This window comes from Schistocerca gregaria, chromosome 4, assembly GCF_023897955.1.
Source record: "Schistocerca gregaria isolate iqSchGreg1 chromosome 4, iqSchGreg1.2, whole genome shotgun sequence".
Lineage (NCBI taxonomy): Eukaryota > Metazoa > Arthropoda > Insecta > Orthoptera > Acrididae > Schistocerca > Schistocerca gregaria.
The window spans coordinates 525,959,871-525,982,541 of NC_064923.1; the positions used below are offsets into that span (position 1 = coordinate 525,959,871).

The following is a 22,671-nucleotide window of genomic DNA, read 5'->3' on the forward strand; positions in this document are numbered from 1 at the left end:
GAAACAAAGCGTTCCCAACACATCCGTTTGCTCCGTTTGATTAAGTAACGGGCCCTTGCGCGAAGGCGTTTAAAGGTAATAAGATTGGCAACGGATGGATGCCTCTTAAGGTGTTGCAAAGCTCAACGGCGATCACGGATGGCAACGGCAATGTCCGAACTCCACCAAGGGACCTGCCGGCGGCGAAATGGTCCAGATGAGCGCGGGATAGCAAGGCTAGCAGCGTGAACAATCGTGTCAGACATGTCACGTATGACATCATCAATACCATCCGACAATGAGGGAGAAAAAACGACCTGTGCAGTATACAGAGGCCAATTGGCACGTTGGAAGGACCAACGAGGTGATCTGTCCATGGGGGAGCGGGAAGGGAGCGAGAGAATCAACGGGAAGTGGTCACTATCGCAAAGGTCGTCGTGCGGTGACCATTGTAGGGAAGGGAGGAGGGAGGGAGGGAGAAGAGAGAGAAAGATCAATGGCAGAAAAGCTACCATGACCGGCACTGAAATGGGTAGGGGAGCCATCGTTAAGAAGGCACAAGTCGTGGTCGGTAATAAACTGGTCAATGAGATGACCCCGACTAGATGGAAATGCACTGCCCCACAAGGGATGATGTGCATTAAAATCGCAAAGTATAAGGAAGGGAGGAGGAAGTTGCTGAAGGAGGGCACTTAAGGAGGCAGGTGTAGGAGTTCTGTCAGGAGGGAGATACAGATTGCAAATTGTGACTCCAGAGTCCAGGTGGATCCTAACAGCAACTGCTTCCAATGTAGTTTGGAGAGGAATCCACGTGCTGGCAATGTCCGTTCGGACCAACGTGCAAACTCCGCCAGACGCCCGTAGGGGGCCGACCCGATTTCGACAGAAAGCACGGAAGCCACGGAGGGTTGGTGAGTGACCACCAGTAAAATGAGTTTCTTGGAGAACCACACAAGCCGCAGAGTAAAACGAAAGAAGGGATTGCAACTCCGGTAGGTGACGGTAATAGCCATTACAGTTCCATTGGATAGCCAAAGAACGATGAGTCAATTGGGGGGTGAACAGGCTAATGTCAGTCATGCCGGTGGGTCACCACCCGTCACCGACAAGGAGGGGGCGACATCCATGAATAACAGGTCAGAGTTAGGTTGTGAAGATGGGGACGAGACCTCTGGCGATACCAGAGACTCCTTGTCCCGGGACTTGTGCTTCTTCTTTCTTTCTGTTTGGGATCGTGGAGGGCTGTGCAACAAAATGGAGCCAGCCACAGCAAGATCGGGAACAGAAAGAGAGCGGGCGATCTGGGGGCCCGCAGACCGTGGTTCTCGTGGTGGCCGCGTGGCAGCAGACCTTTGGCCTGGAAGGTGCCGGGAAGGGGGATCCCGCGAGGGGCGCCCATGACCGGCAGACGCCGAAGAAGCAGGACACTTCTCCAGCCGGGGAGAGGAAGCGGTGCCCGGGGGGGATGGTGTGGGAACCGCAGGGGGAGGGGGGAGGAAAGGGGTTCGGGACTGGGGTAAGGAATGAGGAGGAGGAGGTGAAGATACTACTGAAGCATAACTAGTTGTCAGGGTCACTGGATGAAGGCGTGTATACTTTTTACGGGCCTCGGTATAGGTGAGACGATCAAGAGTCTTATACTCCTGTATCTTTTTCTCTTTCTGATACACTGGGCAATCCAGTGACCGTGAAGAATGATTCCCACGACAATTTACGCACACAGGAGGGGGAACACAGGAACTTCCCTCATGGAACGGATGTCCACAGTCACCACAGAGGGGGGCCTGCGAACAGCGCGAAGACATGTGGCCAAAACGCAAACACTTGAAACATCGCATAGGTGGTGGGATGTATGGCTTCACGTCACACCGATAGACCATAATCTTTACCTTCTCAGGGAGGGTGTCCCCTTCAAAGGCCAAGATAAAGGCACCAGTGTCAACGGGATTGTCCTTCGGACCCCTCTGAACCCGCCGAACAAAGTGAACCCCCCGCCGGCTTAGATTGTCCCGAAGTTCCTCATCAGATTGAAGGAGGAGGTCTCTATGGAAAATTACACCTTGCACCATGTTCAAGGACTGGTGTGGGGTAATTGACACAGGAATCGTACCAAGATGGGTACAGGCACGGAGAGCTGCAGACTGGGTAGCTGAAGCGGTTTTAATCAACACCGACCCAGACCGCATCTTGCTGATAGAGTCCACCTCGCCAAACTTGTCTTCGATGTGTTCAACAAAAAACATAGGTTTCGTATGAGTAAAAGTATCCCCATCAGTTCTGGCGCAAACCAGATAGCGAGGGAAAGGTTTCGCCCCAAGCCGACGAGCCTGGCCCTCCTCCCAGGGGGTAGCCACGGAAGGGAAGGCGGAAGGGGCAGAGGAAGCAGCACGTGAAGAATCTTTTCCAGTCAAAGAGACGGCCGGAGAACGGCCAGAGTTGTGGACTCTTATGCGTTTCATGAGCATAGTGTCCGCCCTGATACCACCCACTCCGATCAGGGGCTCTCCTCATGGGCGCCACCCAGCCACAGCAAGGGCCGTCTGGCACGGCGGCCATTGCTGGGAGTTCCGATGCTCCAGGACGACAAGCAACCACTCCTAGGCTTACATGAGGAGGTCACAGCTCAGGTATCAGACGTGTGATCCCTGTGTTTTCAGGGGGCTCAACCAAAAGGGTACATAGCGACCCCACCACACGGGCTGGCTACCGTGCTGGCTATGGACCCTAGCGTCAAACAACGACGTAAAGGAAACGATGGAATCAATGATGATGGCACACGCCGGAGACACTAGGTAAGGTGCTCTTCCCCAAATGGCTCACACTACGGAAGAAAATTTAGTGATGGAGGTCAAACCCCAGAGGGGACCAGAGAATACCAAAAGGATGAAGGAATTACAGAACAAGGCCGAATTGCAAGGTCAACAGAACCAGGAGAATAGCAGGGCCAACATAAGGAAGGACACCATAAGTAGGGACACCAAGAGAGGGAGAGGAGAGGTCGGAGGGAAGGATGAAGGACAGGAAAGGAGGGGAAGGGAAAGGAAATGCAGCCCGGAAAAAGAAGGAAGGCTGCAATAGCTCGGGGCCCCGTGCTCGCCACGCACGTACTCACGAAAGGACCGCGAGCCCCCTGGGGGGTCCATTACAGTTCCAGTGAATAAGCATGGAAAGGGGTTCAAACTGGGAGGCAAATGAGTTGGAGCCAATCACGCCACAGAGTCACCACCAGTTACCAATGAGAAAGGGGTGTCATCCCTAAACAAGAGGTCACACTCAGGTTTCTCCTTTTCTTTCACAGGCTGAGGAGGGCAGGGCATGGAAAGAGCAGGCTTCTGCAAGATGGAACTAATAGAGAGCAGATGGCCTTGTGGTGCATGAGCTGTGGGTCCCACAGTCGTGGTGTGTCAATAGGACTCAGGCTGGGAGACTTGGCTGTGGGGAGGGGAAGGAGGTTGCAGGTCATAGAAGAAGCCACATCACCAGTGGGAGCCAAAGATGGGTTGGGAGGGGGGCGGGGGAAGGAACTTCTCCAACCAGGGAGGGAGGGCAGCGCCAGAAGGGGAGGGCATGGGAACTGCAGGGGTAGGGGGAGAGCGGTGGCAGGACTGGGTAAGGAGGAGGGAGTGGGGGAAAGGATGTACTGAGGCAAAGTTATATGAAATGATAATTAAATCAACACCCTAGCTGCAAACAGGTGTTTCCTTCTTTTTGTAAGCTGGTGAACATGGGCGCAAAGCCATTTAAAAGCTCTTGGGAAGGATTCCGCTTAAGTCGCTGTAGAGCTTGCCGACGCTCTTTAATGCCCTCAGCGATTTCTGGTGACCATCAAAGCACTGACTTTCACTGGGGGCACCTTATGGAACAAGGGATCTTTTTTTCCACTTCAGAAATGATCATTCTAGTGACCTGCTCAACTACCACATCAATAGTACCATGTGGGGGAGATCCAACAGTGACAGCAGAGGTGAAAGTGTCCCAATCTGCCTTGTTTAAAGCCCATCTTGGTAGACATTCAGGGGAATAGCACTGGAGGAGTGACAGGAAGATGGGAGAAGTCCTGGGCTGCTGAGTGATAAATCAATGGCCGAGTAAAAGCCATGAGCCACATTGAAATGTATTTGGCGGGGGAGGGGGGGGGGGGGCAATATTTAAGAGGCAAAGGTCGAGTTGTGAAAGTAAATTTTCGACCTCCCTACCTTGGCCAGTAAGCAAGGTGCCACCCCACAAGGGGTTATGCATGTTAAAATCTCCCCAAAGTAGGAAAGGTTTAGGAACTTGATGAAGCAGTGCAGTCAATACGTACAGGGGTACTGCAACATCAGGACGAAGATATACACTGCAGACAGTTATTTCCCGCGTTGTCCTTATCCTGACAGCCACAGCTTCAAGAGGGGTTTGAAGAGGCACAGGTTCACTGCATACTGAGTTCGGGACATAGACACAAACTCCACCTGACACACTATTATAGTCGCTATGGTTCTTGTAGTATAACCTAGAGTCATGAAAGCCAGGGGTCCTCATTGCTGGGAACCAGGTTTTCTGGAGGGCAATGCAGAAGGCAGGTGTAAAGCTTACGAGTTGCCGTAGCTCAGACGTGTGGTGGAAAAAACTGCAGCAATTTCCATTGGAAGATGACATTATCATGAAGCTAGAAAGGCACGAAGCCTGCAAGGAGGCAGGTTATGCCTCAGGCATACCGACTGAGTATTTGTATCCATTCCTATTGTGGATGAGGCATCAGTGAGGTCCAGGTCCTCAGGGGATGTGAGACCTCCACCTCACCTGCAGGTGCAGAATTGGTAGGGAGTAGTGTTGGGGCCACTGGAGGGTCCTTTTTCTTAGTAGACTGCTTTGTTTGCTTGCCCTCTCACTTCTCTCTAGGGGCTTGCTGGGAGGACCTATCCGAAGTAGTGGAAGACTGTGAAGCTCTTCATCCAGCAGCTTTTGGCTCCTTTAGTCACTGGCGAGTGTCTGCTGTGGCATTAGTGGAAACCTTGGGAAAAAGGGTCCCAAGGGACCCCTTTCGCACAAGAGGAGCCGGAGGAGGCTGTTGCTTCTCTGACTGGGGGGAGGGGACTGATGTCCCCTGCATTTGGGGGGGATGGGGGCCCTTACTTCCGAAATAGGTACTTTGGGAGCAACTGAAGGAGATTTCCCCCTACCACCAAGGGGGCAGATGTACTCTGGAGGCCCAGAGGGCTCAGTGTTCGTGGCACAGAGAGTGGTATGACTGGTACTTGTGATGGCGATGGTAATGTAGCTGCAGCGTATGTGGACGTTAACCGAACGGGGTGTAATCGTTCAAATTTACATTTAGCCTCTGGTCCAGAGTCCCAAGGTTTCCACTAATGCCACAGCAGACACTCACCAGTGGCTAAAGGAGCCAAAAGCTGCTAGATGAAGAGCTTCACGATCTTCCACTACTGCAGATAAGTCCTCCCAGTGAGCCCCTGGTCCAGGGTATTTTACTCCACGATTTTCTGCCCCTTTTGGAATACTGGGCAGTCTGGCAAGAAGGGGGAGTGGTGCTGTCCGCAGCTGATGCAAGTGGGAGAAGGTGCACATGGAGTATCTGGGTGCAGTGGATGTTCACAGTCTCGACATGTGGTGCTGGAAGTGCAGTGAGAAGACATGTGCCGAATTTTCAGCACTTAAAGCACGCATAGGGGGAGGAACATATGGTTTAACATCACAGCGGTAAACCATCACCTTTACCTTGACAGGCAATGAATCACCCTTCAAGGCCAAGATGAAGGCACTGGTAGCAACCCTGTTGTCTTTGTGTCCCCTGTAAAGGTGCCAGATGAAATGAACACCCCACCGTTCTAGATTGGTGTGGAGCTCATCATCTGACTGCAAGATGAGGTCGCAATGGAAAATAATCCCCTGGACCATGTTGAGTCTTATGGGGAGTGACAGAAACAGGAGTCTCACCCAGCCAATCACAAGTGATTATCACCTGACATTCGGCTGGGGATGCTTTCGGAATAAAGACTGCACTGCTTATCTTGGACAGTGCTGTCACTTCCCCAAACTTATCCCCAAGACGTTGAACAAAAAACTGAGGCTTCATAGGTAGAATGGAGTCCCCGTCCATTCTGCTACAGACTAAATACTGAGTCTAATATGGCTGTCGTATTTCAGTAGCCCTACATTCCTCCCATGGTGTAGCGAGGGAGGTAAACAATTTAGGACCATATCTGTCAGCATTGTACTTAATCTTGACCTCCTTAGAGACATATGGTCACCAGCATGAGTGACTTAGATCACTTCATTGTGGGCAATAGGCCCTGAGGCCACCTACTCCAATCAGGGGCTCCCCCCACGGGCACCACCCAGACACAGCAAATGCGACTTGGCATGATGGCCGTTGCAAGGAGTCCTGATGCCCCAGGAAGACAGACATCTACTCCTTGGCATACATGAGGAGTTTACAGCTCAGGCATAAGCAGTGTGGTCCCTGTGTTGTCAGGGGGCTACCACCAAATGGGTACATGATGGCCCCACACAACAGACTGGCTAGCGTGCTGTATATTTGGTGCTGAGAAATCCAATAGCCATGGGGGCGATAGACGACAGGAGGCAACGGAAGAAGACAACATACCCCAGAAAATGGCCTCACCCAAATAGTTGAATTGCAGGTGGAGATCCGAAGCCATGACAAGATGTTCAGGAGATTGATCCTATGGGCATTATGGGTAACTCGTGCACCACGTAAAGCATCCTTCCCCATATAGCCCGAACTTCGGTAGAATTTTGAAATTGGCAGATCAAACCGTGGAATGGGACCTGAACTAATAGGGCCGAAAAGTAAGACTCCTTTTAGTTGCCTCTCTTGACAGGCAGGGATATCTTGGGCCTATTCTAACCCCCACACCCGCAGGGGGGTATAGTATTGGTCAATAGTCTGAACACTGCTCAGGAAATCACTGACGTGTATAGACATGTAGTTGGTGGAAGATGGAGCATGGCTGACAGCTCAAACAATGACCACCAAATTCTGCATTGAATACACTGCATGCATTTGACAGGGAGCACAGTTCATTCCACCTCGCATGTGTGTTGGCAAAACTGGTTTGTACACCAACTGTAGTGCCGTCAGTCTATACTTCCACATCCAGAAATGCATCATGGTGGACCAGGAACATGAAGCGAAGAACTACAGGGACAACAGAGTCTTTCAGTCCAAAGAGCAGGGATGAGACAGGTCCGAGGACAAAGCAGACACCATGAGGCATACACGACTACTCCCAACAAGTGGAGACTGTGAGGAAATTAGAGTTCAGAGCAGAGACACTGTATGCAAACTGCGATCGTGACTCCAGTCCTGGCCCAATTGTGTGTGAGGTTGAGCTCCTACTGTGAAGGAGGACACAATAGTTCAAATATGTATCGCATAGCTGACAGCAGCAGTTGGTGCCTGATCTGCTGTGGAGGGACTCTAGCCTCTGCGAGGAAGCTGTTCACACGGCTGGTCCCCAGATATAGAAATGCTTCAAGTTACAGTGACAACAGAATATTCAACCTTAATTCAGAAATGCAATGACAAAGAGAAATAATCTGTTATTGTTTGGAGGATGTGTAAGTGGTATTTTGGTAGATGTGCTTCAGCACAAATATTAGCCTACCGATATGCTTACAAGAAATTTGTCCAATGCCTTTCCATACCTCTATGGAGCTGTTTCAACTATTTCGTGAGTACAGAAACAATAGGTTTGACTTGTTAGAATACTAATTGTTGCCACCACAAATGGATGCGAAGTTCTCTGCAAATGGACAACATTTGCACAAAACACACACACATTTGTGCATGCCAGTATCTACATGTGGAGCAACAGTACCAGAATGGGACTGGAAGTCTAGTGCCTGATGACTGGGAAAGATGCAACAATACTACAGCGTATCACACTTTTACCATGATCCACTTAACCTTTGGTACTGAGTCTGCACTTAAAAACCAATAGTTGGCTGTGCAGCAACCATATTATTCAGCTAAGCATTCATCACACCAGCTTCTTCCAGGTGATTTTTGGTCTGCTATGGCATAGTGATAACATCAGAGCAAGTCGTCAACCACTGCCCATCTATCAGCGATTCCTAGGATAGGAGAACAGAACAGAAATCCATAGCATGTGTGTTCAATCAAAAGAGTATATAAAGAAAGATGATGTAACTTACCAAACGAAAGTGTTGGTATGTTAGAGAGAGAGAGAGAGAGAGAGAGAGAGAGAGAGAGAGAGAGAGAGAGAGAGAGAGAAAATTAAAGCTTTCACAACCCACAGTTTCTTTATCAGGAAAGAGGGAAGGAGAGGGAAAGACGAAACGATGTGGGTTTTAAGGGAGGGGGTTAGGAGTCTTTCCACTCCCGGGATTGGAATGACTAATTACCCCCCTCCGTTAAAACCCACATCTTTTCGTCTTTCCCTCTTTCCTGATGAAGCAACTGTGGGTTGCGAAAGCTTGAATTTTGTGTTTGTGTTTATTTGTGTGTCTATCAACATACCAACGCTTTCGTTTGGTAAGTTACATCATCTTTGTTTTTAGATATATTTTTCCCACTTGGAATGTTTCCCTCTATTATGATGAGGCTTGTCGAAAAGTTGGGTGCTCATCATAAATGATACCTATGTTTTGTTTTACTGATGCTGCTGCTGCCTCATCTTGCATATCAAATTTATCTGATGATGGTTGTACAAAAAGCCAGTCACAATAAATACATTTTTTAGTAGTATAGGTGGTGATGGTGGTGGTGGTGGTGGTGGCAGCAGCAGCGGCGGTGGCAGTACCTGTGCTGCTAATATTATTGCTACTGGTTTTTAGTTGTTACTACTATTCCACATGATACTAGTTGAATTCAATTCTTGTTACTAATCATTTATAATTCTATTACTGTTGTTGTTGTTGTCATCATCGTCTTCAGTCCAAAGGCTACTTTGATGCAGCTCTCCACACCATTCTATTTCATGCAACAGTCTTTATCTGTAAGTAATTATTGGAACCTACATCCACCACTTGAACCTGCTTACTGCATCCATCCTTCCGGCTCCCTCTACAATGTTTACTACCCACATAGCCCTGCAACGTCAAACTGATGAACCCTTGATGTCCCAGGATTGAGTGCTATTAATCGATACTTTTAATGAAGTTGTGCCATAACTTTTTGTTTTCCACAATACCACCATTGGTTATTGGTCACACACACACACACACACACACACACACACACACACACACACACACTTCAGCATTTTTCAATAGCTATTCTCTCTTTGTTTGAACTTTTACCATCCATGTTTCACTTCCATAGAAGACCTACAATCCAGAAAAATATCTTCTGAAAACACTTCCTTAACAAACATTGATGTAAGATGTTAAATTCCAGTTTTTTCAAAATGCTTTTCGTGCTACTCCGAGTATACATTTTATTATCCCTCTACTTCAATAATCAGTTATTTTGCTGTACCCATGGCAAAACTCATCTTGTTTTGGTGTCTTTTTCTAACCTAACTCCTTAATATCCCATCCCCAGATTCAGTTTGATTACATTCAGTTACCCCCATTTTAATTCCATTTAAGTTGATCCTATAACCTCTAGCAAGATACAATCCATTCTATTAAACCGCTCTTCCAGTCCTTTGCTGGTCCTGACCAAATTATGATGATACTGGTAAATATAGAAGTATTTGTTTCTTCTCTCTGAACTTTAACGATTTCTTCTCAATTTTTTTTCTTGTGTTTCCTTTAAAGCATCCTCAATGTACAGACTGAATGATGTTAGTGACAGGCTACAACCCTGTCTCACTATCTTCTCATCTGTTGTTTGCCTCTTAAGTTCGGCTTCTGCACAATATGTATATACCTTTTCGGTCCCTCTATTTTATTCCTGCTGCCTTCAAAATTTCAAAGAATGTACTCCTGTCAACAATGTCAAAAGCTTTCTATAAATCTACAAATGCCATAAATGTAGGTTTGCATTCCTTTAACATATTTTGCATGTTAAGTCAGAGTCCACACTACCTCACGTTCCTATATTTCTCTGGAACCCGAACCGATCTTCCCTGAAGTTGGCTTCTACCAATTTTCTCATTCTTCTGTAAATAATGTATCAGTATTTTGTAAATGTGAATTATTGAACATAGTTCAGTAACTTCAGATCTGTAAGCACCTGTTGCCTTAATAATAGAATTATTATGTTCTTCTTGAAGTCAAAGGGCACTTTGTCCCTCTCATGTATCTTGCATATCAGAGTACTTTCCTCTTGACCGGCTCTCAGGAATTTCAATAATTCTGAGGCAATGTTGTCTACTCCATAGGCCTTGTTTCCACTTTGGTATCTCAGTGCTCTGTCAAATTCTTCTCGCTGTATCATATCTCCCAGCACATCACCCCCCCCCCCCCCCCCCCCCCCCGTACTGGCTTGGTATTTGAGCGCTTGGCTTTCATAAACCCAGGTCTCTAACTTTCCTATAGGTGGCTCTATCTTTCCACTAGTTATGCAAGTTTCTGCGTCCTTGCATTTCGTGCCTTGGCAGTCCAGCTTTGCTATTTTTACTTCCTGTCGATCTCATTCTACTACTGTCACTTTAGTACTATGAATTACATTAAAGCTATTTTTTAACTAAACACACTGTATAAAAGGACAGAAGATTAGGGTTAATGTCCTGTTGACACTGATGTCAGAGACAGCGCGCAAGCTCGGGTTGTGTCAAGAGCGGAGAAGGAAATCGGCCATGCGCTTTCACAGGAACCATCCAGGAATTTACCTGGAGCAATTTAGGGAATCATAGGAAACCTAAATCTGGATGCCCAGACACAGATTTGAACCACTGTCATCCTGAATGCAAGTCCACTGTACTAACCACTGCACCACCTCACTCGCTAAAACGCTGTGCAAAGTGTTGGATGTGTAAAACCCTGATCCTATGGTGGTGGTGGTGGTGGTGGTGGGGAGGGGGGGGGGGGGGGCAGAAGGTTCTAATCTGATTAGGTTGTATACATAAAAAGTGATCATGACCATATAAATTAACCACAGTCAACATGTACCAGTTTAAATGGTTGCTGAAGCAGGGCACATGCCACTCTCCTGTTGTATTTGAGGCTTTGTTCTGCAAAAGCTGGTTTTCATTTCCTAGTTTTTCACCACACAATAACTTCTCACAAATTTATGAAGCTGCTATGCCTTCAGATGGGCTGTGCCAAAGTGCAGTCCAGGATAACCCGGATTGCTAGCCCTCTCAATTAAAAAGCTAAGCTACATACTGTAACAATGTTTGTTCAATACACTAAAAAAGACATTTGTAACCATCAAGAGTACACACTTGATCTTAAACAGTTCTATCCTTTGAATTTGAAATGTTGTTCTGATGGAGTTATTTGACAAATAGTTTATAATGTACAGTAACAACTATATATTGAAATATACACTCCTTCAAGAACACTTTGAATATGGAAGAACAAGCATTGCTGATGTGCAGTTTAACTTTCGTAGAGTCCTGATCAAGTCAATTAGCACCCCTCACAATCTTAGGTGATTACACATTAGTACTAAACAGTTGTCCACTTGAACTAGTAAGAATTAACTACATTTGTGAATAAAGTTTCCACCTTGCAAGCTAGGAAATTAAAGCCAGCCTATGCAGAGCCAAGATACCCGAGTAAGCCTAGGTGTCTACGTTTACGGCTGTTACACAGCATAGATTTGATAAATTATTTTTATAGTGGCTTCTACCATCATCATAATTCAGGAAATGGAGCTGAGGTACCTGCTCTCTGTAATTCATCACCGTCAACCACAATGTCTAACAGTGATCAATGAAACAAAGTACCATTATTACAATCATGGAGGACCAATTGAGCTGAATGGTACTCATGTTCATGCATGACTGGAGTTAGAGCTTCAACGATGCACATTCAGTGTGCGTTTCTCAGAGTAAACCAGTAGTTGCTACAAATCTGACAACCATTCTGATTAACTTACAAATTTGGTATTTGGCTGTAAAATTGCTCATTCCATATCACAGATTTATCTTGCAAATTATTCACGGAGCACGAAACTAAATACCTACCTGATGACTTACAACAGTCTCTTGACCCATATATCATACAATGAGAATCTAACTAAAAGCTGTGGTCACCTCAGCATCAACTATCAGATAGTTCAGCAAACAAAATTCTTTGGTTCTATTATGACACTGTCCGCCATTTTTTTAACTAAACGTAACGATTGTGCAACAAACATCAAATTGAAACAAAGTTTACTACACTCTTTGATATGCAAATGATTAGCATTTTAGTAGCCACATAGTGGGGAGGGGAAATGTCACCTATATTCAAAAAGAGCATTTAAACGTTTATTGTATGAAATGATATCTTCTTGTAGCTCTTATAACAATAATAAACATCTACCAGCACAAGTCTGGACAAATCACAAGGAATGTGGTGCATCGAGTCTGCAGTTTATTATTACGTGAAAGTGTTGCTCACGTTGTTCGGGATTGCAAGACTTATGCATATACGTAATGGTGGTTTCAGGAGAGCCATGCCATGCAAGATCTCAATGGCCCAATGCAAACAGTAACCCACACTGCTTAGACATGGGGGATCATACAGCCATGCAACTCACCTTGGGTCATGACGTGGGGCTGGTTTAACTACACTGACAGTGCAACTATGTATGCAACACCACAAACTGTCAGCTAAATGACCATTGTTCTGGCTTCTCTTGAGACAGTAGCAGAGATAAACACACCAAAAGTAATGTGCCTATAGACAACATTGGACACTGCCAAACTGCATCCATCACATGGCGAGACAAAATGGGGTGCCATTGATGTTTCTGGTTTTCACAGCCAATAATTCGAACAGCAGGCATTACATTTCTGACACCTTATGGTCAGTGACTGCATCCACTGTGTAACATTACCTTTTAACACAATAATGTAAGAGAGAGTGAGTAAACGATTGTCAACCTAGCTCGCATATCCTACATCTCTTCACCTATTTGACACACCTGATCAGAGTGCATTCAGAGACTAACACACCACCACTTGCTAGCCACAGATTGATGGGCTCTGGCATAAGAGTTGAAACAGCTCAGACTGATGTACCTAGATCAGTCATCCAAGCTCTATTCAACTACGCCCAGCTGGATTAGAACACTGTTCATAGAGATTGTAGCTGTGTGTACTTAATTTCACACCCTGTATAAGCATATATTCTTCCTAGTAAACTGTCCAACAATAAATAGTCATTAGCTATCCTTCTTGGTGCTACAAATTTAATGGGCTGTAATACATGTAAGGTTGAAATTCATCGAGGCTTTCATGGCCACTTGTTGACATACTGCATGTTGGCTTCTGTCTCTGGTTCTTCGGATAACATTTGACATTTTTTCGTGATGTTTCACCAGCATGAATGGCATTGTCAAAACGTGATCCACCATTGCTGGTGGCAAAATGGAATCAACCTTGCAGCCAAAGGTAATAAGTACCAGGAGAGCTTTTTGTAAAGTTTGGAAGGTAGGAGACGAGATACTGGCAGAAGTAAAGCTGTGAGGACCAGTCCTGAGTCGTGTTTCGGTAGCTCAGATGGTAGAGCACTTGCCCGCGAAAGGCAAAGGTCCCGAGTTCGCATCTCGGTCGGGCACACAGTTTTAATCTGCCAGGAAGTTTCGTAATAAGTACCTGTCGCGCCAACGTCAGAGCTTTTCCCAGGTCATTACCAGTGTGGTTTTCCCTTGTGACCAGCAATCGTCATTCGTTGCAGTAACAACAAAAAAACAAAGGTTCAAACTAAATAGAATCTGGATTTCTGTGCTGTAGCAAATGACTGTGCATGTAGCAAGATGAGAACCACAATGGTAATGACCAAGGAAAAGTGCCGAGATGTGGTTGTCTGGAAATTTATTCTTTTCTGAAGAGGCATTTGCCATTTGGCACAATCAGTAATTACCATCCAAGGAATGTGGTACTCTAAAATACTTTTAATTGGACAATGTAGGATTTAGAAGATTTTGTTCTTCATTTAATTTAATGAGCTCAGGGCTATGATGGTGGTGTTTATCACTTTCATGGTCCTTTTAAACACCCATATCCCCTTGGTTTATAATATCCAAATTTCATATGTAGTTTGTCACTACTGAATGTTTTATTTAGTCAAAAACTATTTACAATGCAGCAGTTCATTTCTTTTCTAAACCCACTGTTTCTGGAGTATTCTTACCTACCACCTACATACAATGTTTCGTAAAATATCTTTGTTACCTGAATCTGGTTTCCTTAGAGTTGGATATAATTATGAGGGGAAAATATTAAACAGCAGAAAAATCATTTTTCATAAACATGCTATCCTTTATTTGTGTATTTATTGTTTTATAGATATTTGCAAACTTGGCTCAATCTTGAATTGACATCTGTAAATGATATTACAGCCTAAATAATTTAAGCGAATGACTTGACGAAATTTATAAATCAAAATTTCTCGGGAATCTTAAGTATCTTCCACATAAATCTTTATGAATAATTACAGCTTAAAAATCTGAAACAATCCATTTAGATATTAAAATGGAGTTAAACTATTAGGAAAAATGACAGCAATCAAATAAGACACATGGAGTAGTCATTGCTTACCTTCAGCAATGAGAAATCCTGTGTTCAACCACTTTGAAGAAACAGACTGATTGGGGTGGGGGCACAAAGTCACACAGAATTCCAATTATGAAGGGCATATTTTTCCTTGAAGAAGAAGTGGATTTCTGTCTAGTGGAATGGAAGTTTTACTTGCTGAAGAAAGTTACTGATAATCACTGATGTTAAAATGTTTGGACTGCGAAACACACAATTCTGTATTTTGTCACTGTTGGCACCAACAAGACTGAATACAGCAGCAATATCAATAGAAAAAATGAACACAGAGCAGAGTACAGAACTGAGTCCCAACCACATATTATGAAAAGTTTAATGCTCTTGACTAAGTAAACAAACACTGTAACCACTGTCTTCAGCCAAAAGAAGCCTACAAACATTCACACTGCTCAGTGGGAAGGCTTACAGACAGGTTGGCTGGTTTGGAGAGAAAGGGATCAAATTGCAGGGTCATCAGTTGCTACTACAGACAGGATTTCTTTCATTATTAAAAGCAATTTTGTCAGGAGCTGTTCATAACAGTATAGACTTTCCTCAGATGATGAAATGCAACCTTTTTATTATTTTCGATTACTATCAAGTTACAAGCCTTTTCAAAATCAGCATCTTGTTTTATCTTTAACACAAACAAAAAAATTGACTAAAGTTTACAATGGGCGGCCCACATGCAGATATTGGCCACACCTATGCATGTAGGATTATGAGCGAATGTGTTATTACTTTTGACAGTAAGAACTGATCACTTATCTTCACCCACCCACCTTCCTGGCCCCATGATTTAATTACAAAAACACATATCATATAAAACATTGATTCACAGTTCAGCTGTTCTACCATCTTAGCTTTCCTTGATGGACCTTTTTACAGATTTACCAAAAAACTGCCACACTAGACAATGATTTTAAAACTTTGCATGCTCCAAAAATTTCAACATTCAATTCCTGCACACATTATCCTATTCTGAAATGGTCATCTGCAAGGTATCCTGGAAACTATGCCTTTTACCACTAATGACAGATTACTTATTTCCATCATATTTACCACTGTAACATTAAGAATAGCTGTGCCTGAGACGACATTTGTCTTAGATAATAATTCGAATAACAAGTGAGTGTACCTATTATGATCCACTTGTCCATGTATGTTTGCTTACCCACATTACATTCACTTAGCTTCACCCCAATGCTAGTATCTATACTACAATTTCAATTGCTGACAACTCTCAGTTGAGACAAGCAATTTAGGAATGGAAACAAACACATCAAAAACAGTTTTGTGTCACCCTAGTTCCCAGAACTCTGGAAGATAGACATTTACTGTGGATATTATATCACAGACACAGTCCCTTTGACTGATCGAAGCGGTCACTAAACCCACCCAAAGATGTAAACAACCATGCATGAGCAGCGGCTATTAGACGGAGGGGGTCCGACAGCCAATCAGTTCCAGTCATTCCACCAAGGAGGTGGTACATGGCTAGTGTTGTCTGTAGTTCAACCGTGTCTAAATGGTCAATACCATGGTTCAATTGTGTTCGCAATTGTTACTTTGTGCCAGGAAGGGCTCTCAACAAGGGAAGTGTCCATGTGCCTTGGAGTAAACCAAAGCGATGTTATTCAGACATGAAGGAGAGACAGGAACTGTTGTTGACATGCGTTGCTTAGGCCGCCTAAGGGCTACTACTGCAGTGGATGACCACTACCTATGGATTTTGGCTTGGAGGAACTCTGACAGCAATGTCACCATGTTGAATAATGCTTTTCATGCAGCCACAGGATGTCGTGTTACACTCAAACTGTGTACGATAGGCTGCGTGATGTGCAACTTCACTCCTGACATTCATGGCGAGGTCCATCTTTGCAACAATGACAGTATGCAGCATTTTACAGATAGGCCCAACAACATGCCGACTGGATCACTCAGGATTGGCATCATGTTCTCTTCACCGATAAGTGTCGCATATGCCTTCAACCAGACAATCGTCAGAGACATGTTTGGAGGCAACCTGGTCAGGTTGAACACCTTAGGCACACTGTCCAGTGAGTGCAGCATGGTGGAGATTCTCTGATGTTTTGGGGTGCATTATGTGGGGCCAACATACATTACTGGTGGTAACGGAAGGTGACATAACAGCTGTACGATATGTGAATGCTGTCCTCTGACAAATAGCGTAATCATATCGGCACCATATTGGTAAGGCATTCGTATTCCTGTACGGCAATTCACGGCCCCATCGTGCACATTTGGGAATGACTTCCTCCAGGATAATGACATCGCTCGACTAGAGTGGCCAGCATGTTCTCCAGGCATGAACCATATCGACCATACCTGGGATGGACTGGAAAGGGCTGTTTATGGACAACATGACCTACCAACCACTCTGAGGGATCTACGCTGAATCACCATTGAGGAATGCGACAGTGTGGACCAACAGTGCCTTGATGAACTTGTGGGTAGTACGCCACGAAAAATACAGGCTTGCATCAATGCAAGAGGACGTGTTACTGGGTTTAGGGTACCAGTGTGTACAGCACTCTGAGCCACCACCTCTGAAGGGCTCGCTGTACGGTGGTAGAACATGCAATGTGTGGTTATCATGAGTAATAAAACAGGTGGATATGATGTTTATGTTGATCTCTCTTCCAATTTTCTGTACAGGTTCCTGAACTCTGGGAACCGAGGTGACGTGAAACTTTTTTTGATGTGTTCACACTGTTAGCTCAACTGTAATCACCAATCAGTTTATTGCACCACTGCAGTTCCAAATTCCCATATCTTGCTTAATTTCTTTAACAGTTTGTATGTTTATACGAGAACACTTCTTGTTGAGGGTATTCTTCCAATCATTTCTTCTATGTATTATATCAGAAAATTAAAACACGATGAATGGTTGAAAGCTAGAGATGGCTACAGCCTTTTGCCACTATTACGAGGAACAGTGCAGCTATGAACAAACAAATTAAATAAACAAATATTACGGAAAATCACTAATTTTACAACATACACCTAATCTGTACAAGGAAGTCAATAGCGTAATCATGAACTCAAATGACAATGATAATTCAGAGTGCTGTCGAAAACTAAGAACATACTGAGGCAAGAGTAATCCCTTGAGATTTTAATAAGGAATGGCAGACCGTTCTTTTTTGAGAGCCACTCCACCTGCTCAGTGCGTCATTTTCCAATGATGGCAACTCCTGTCAGATTGGGTGAACTGTCACTGGTGTCCCACCATGATGCAACACAACAAACTAGACCTGTCACCTCAGTAACGGTTAAAACTGTCTTACTACTGGATGTGAAGAAAACAACTTTTGCAGAGGGTGGAGCAGCAATACTTTGTTGATAGCCCCAAGTAGTAGACCAACTTCAGAAAATTTAACTAAAAACAGGGTTCATCTTCCCATTAATTTTTGTATTCATGTACGATTAATCCTCCTGTGATTAAACTTCATGGATTGTGAATGTTTAGTGTGCTAAATTAAAAATCATCTTTTTGACTGGATCAGAGTTGCAACTGGTACTTTACTTTCTTTCCCACAATAACTACTTACAAGCATATTCCACTTTAGAAGGTAAATAAGCCTACATACCCTTAAAATGTCAAAGTCATCACATGACATTTGGGTCAATGGAATCGTCCGATTCCACCCGTCGGCTCTTACCCAAGAAGTAACAGCGTTGTGGTGTGTGAGGTTACTACAACATGGAGTTTTGAGTTGGTTGTGTTTGTGGGTGGTGTTGTGTTATATTTGGTGGTGGATGTGGACACGCTGAGCTTAGTGTGTGGTATTTAGTTCATATGAGTTTTGGTTATCATGCTAACGTGGTTTTGAGTTTAGGTAGTTGGTGCGATAACGTGGGCTGTGGAATGTGTGTGTGTGTGTGTGTGTGTGTGTGTGTGTGTGTGTGTGTGTGTGTGTGTGTAGGGGGAGAGAGATAGAGAAAGGTGGTAGCCCCAGTCTAGGTGGTATTGCCGGAGGCTTTTGTTGGTAAGTAATATTCAGTATGGTTTTATTCTGTAGTAATCGTGATGTTTTGTGTGTTGCATATTCACAGTGTGTTTGTTGTATTTTAATTGATATAGTGAATAGGGTGTATTTAGGATTGTAAGTTGTTGGTTTTGGTCCCACTTTTCGGAGTTGAAGCTGTTGGTTTTTTGCTATATAGCTGCGATTGAGCTATGTAAGTCGAAGGAAATGTTCGATTCCCCTTTTTGCGGTTGTAGATGTCTGTTTTTTCACATCAGTATCTGCAGTTGAGCTATGTAGGTTAAGGCAAATGTCAGATTTCTATGGTTTTGTTGGTGTAACGGAATTCTGTAATTTAATTTTTTTAATATATTTATTTTGGAATGGTGCGGTGTTTTTTATTGTGTCCACGAATTTAACCCCCAATTTTCTGCTGTTGTCTCGTTAGTTTCATGTTATTTTTGGGGTTATATGTTATTTTGTCACTTTTATATTTGTTCTCACATGTTGGCGTGTGTATGTAGTGACTCAATACAGTCATTTTGTATATGCTGGAAGTGGCCTTTTGCTATATTGATGACCTCATGGGTCAAAGAAGATGGGCGGAATCTGAAACTTCTGTAATGCCTGACATCCAATAGTACAAATGTGTCTCCATAAAAAGCCAATGAATTTTATTAATTTACTGGTCTACAAGTCATAAAACCATTCAAGTGACTAACGATATGATGTCTATTGCTTCTCACAAGAGTATAAATGATTCCCATCCCAGGCCCTCCATGGAGATATTTGTACTTTAGGATTCCAGGAAATGATGACATGGATATCTTTTCTATGTAACAAAGTCATATTCCAACCAACTGCCAAAAACTCGCAGCAAAAGTGTTAAAAACTGCAGCATTGTTAAAAGGGCAAATGTGTCTTACAGTAGGCAGCCCAAACAAAGCCCGAAATGGGTGAGACAAGCAACGGGGAAGCAGTGCTGTCATTTTTATTTCCAGCTTTAATGTTGAAGGGGAAAATTCTAGCGAAACATTAATGCAATCACCACCTCCAAATTAAAAGCAAAAAATGGAAAAGAAAATCCTATCAGTGTTGGTGCCTTAAGCCAGTAGTTGCATGCACAGTACCAGTAATAATATACTACTGATACAGCTGTTACTGATGCCGTGTACACAAACAAAAGGAGAATTTGACAAAATTTGTAAGTATCAGAGCACTGAAGACTTGACACAATTTAATATATTCACATCATTCAGATCGCTTCGAGTCAGAGTTAGGATTCTCAGGTAGTTGCAGCATGCAAATACTTTTAGAATGGCAGGAACGAGCTTGTCCTTTTATGAAAGCACGTACCACTATGTCTAGAACAATCAGTGTTCAATAGAAAGTTCATTTATATTACACTTGGTGGAAGTCTAACATCACAATAGCACTTATTCAGAAAATAATTAGAGAAAACTTGAACAAACTTTTTGCCAGGTGAATAAGAGCCTTCAGCCTATACTACCTGATAAGTCTTAGAAAACAGACTTAAATAGACCCCATTATTCACCCGGGCAAGTGAGCGCATGGTCTACTTCCAAACATTTTCCTCTTGCTCAGAATGTTAGGACGTAGGAAAGTGGACAAGTCACTCTCATTGCTCTGTAGCGCACACAGGTGCAGAATCTGAGGCATCACACAAATCTTCTAAACCATAGATAAATCAGTTACTCACATTTACAGGTAGTTTCATCAGCAGGTGTATTCTCGATATTGTGTATAGCAGATAATTTTCGACGTGGTGTTGAGCCAAGAGAGGCACCACTCATATTAGCTGTCAGTCCTGCCACGGGTGACATCTCACACTCGTCAACTTCCATTTGCAACTTCACTAGAGCAGGGGACTGTAGCTCTGAATCGTTACACCAAGTATCAGATTTTGGCTGAGACATTTTTCAGTGGATAAAATCACAGAGTTTCTGAAATGTGTTTCCACAGGTTTCCTAAAAATAAAAAAAAATCTCTTACAATCTACTTCAGCCCATCACTAGCAACTCAAAGCATTCTACAGATGCAGCATTAAAAATAATATAAACATTTTTACATTGTACAGAACAAAACACTATGAGGTACACCTATAGTATTTTCTCTCATTGCAGTAATTTTGATTCTGAGTCAAAATTTCACTAATGGGACAAATTCCCTGATAACGTAACTGTTCAAACTCTTAACTGTACGACTGGAACCACACTTAATCTTCCAGTGCACTTTCACTTCAGCTAGTTATGCCTCACAGACTAGAAAGCTGGACCTGTCCTTATGCCCTAAAATCTAACAAGATCGATCACATCTTTTTAAACTGAAACTTTTAAAAACAAAATTTGGAGGGAACGAGTTACAACATTTAGACATGAGAAAAGAGTAGCCATAACCTATCATGTACTCAAGAACTGAAAATAAGAAATAAGTTAAATATTGGTCACAAGTGGAATACTTCACTTTGAAACAGAAATCAATTTAAAGTACTCAAAATTAAAGCAACTATTAATTAACTGATTTGGAATTAATCATGGAAGTAACATTTGTCAACTATTCTATATCAATGAAGTAGTAGTCCATAATGGGATCTGTGCAACTGACAATCTACAAGTGTGTCAGCTTAGCTGTCAAAATACGGTAGTATCCACTGTGTAATCAAACTTGACTGGCAGGCATACGACAACGTGTCAGTATCTATCACATGTTAATTCTTTGGAGAAGAAGCTTACAAACGCACTTCACTACAAGAAAGCCAAAAGTCTAAACATAACTACATTATCTCATATGCAAAGCCAGCAAGCAATAAAATTGCTCCTCAAAGAATCTATTTAAAATTTAATCTGTGACTCTAGGAATTCACGTAGAACACTTCTACACAAACTGAAAATTTATGGGCTTTTCGTACACTCCAGTGTATATCACTTACAACCTAATCTACAAACAATGCGCCAGATCTCTACAGACAACCCATTCTAGACATTACTAGTCATCACTTTAAAATAATCGAATTACGTGAACTTACTGATGGCTAGAAATTGTACGCACATCTGTTATCGTCACACAAACGCACTTTGACCAATTGACGTACGAACATCAAGACGCTGGTTTAAACTTTAGATATATGTCTAGATTATCTGAGTAAACACCACATAATTTTATTGAAGTTCGTCTTACCGGCTAGTTATTTGCCCCAGTTGAAGGAAAGAAATTGTCCACAACATCCAATACTGTCTTCAGAGCTAATGTTCCTCCTTTCTACGTTCATTCACAGCAAAGGAATCCAATAATCGAAAGTGCCTTTGTTTTATGTTACAGAACATTCATGTTTCTTGTCTTTTATGGCGTTTCTTCAGCCATTGAATGCTTATTTTCCACCCATGTTCACGGTTTTACCAAGAAACCGCAATGTTGTTGATGATGTATACATCGGCACACTTGGATTGCGATTCAAATATCGCACCAAAGACTTTCGAACAAACAAGAAGATGTCACGAATAGGTATAAATGTCACTCCTACACATGCTAACAGGTGCGAGAAATTTATATTTTCAGATTCTGTCCGATGGTGTTGCATTAGAGATAATTGTATAGGATTATTCCACTCAGTTTGTCATTTTTCCCTCTGACGAAAGAGCATGTAATAAGTAACGAATAAAAATTATAGTCGTAGAAAGCAAGGTATGAGAATAGCTGTCGACTATCTTCCAAGAACTGCATGTGCCCCATTCAAGAAAGATTATTGCTAGGTGTTCTGAAACCAACATTTCGCTGTCAAGTAGCATGTACAGCTACAAAAGAAATTTTTTTTTAGAAAAAGACAAGGAAATATCGTAAATTGTAATATCATTTGCATTTGATATGGCAATGGTTTCATTGTAATGTCCGTAGGTAAAAAAAAAAGAACTTCAGAAATTTTACTTCTTCTGTGTAAGCATTATAATAGGAATAATAGATGACATGATGACAACGAATGAAATCTGGCGATGTTCATTCCCCTTGAAGCTACCAGATTCGGGCAAATCCTTAGTGATGCCGTAATCAGAATCATGACTCTT

At 43.2% G+C, this 22,671-nt stretch overlaps 1 protein-coding gene across 1 annotated transcript in view; it reads right to left on the minus strand.

The window, feature by feature from the left end:
- LOC126266688 (M-phase inducer phosphatase-like) overlaps positions 1–22,078 on the minus strand; it is a 362,129-nt gene extending 340,051 nt beyond the window's left edge. Inside the window, exons 1-2 of the mRNA XM_049971117.1 lie at positions 21,791–22,078; positions 20,313–20,580 (exon numbers count right to left, since the gene is read on the minus strand). Coding sequence (XP_049827074.1) covers positions 20,313–20,529 — 217 coding nt within the window. The 5' untranslated portion in view covers positions 20,530–20,580; positions 21,791–22,078. The remainder of the gene's footprint in view (positions 1–20,312; positions 20,581–21,790) is intronic.
- Positions 22,079–22,671: the final 593 nt, after the last annotated feature.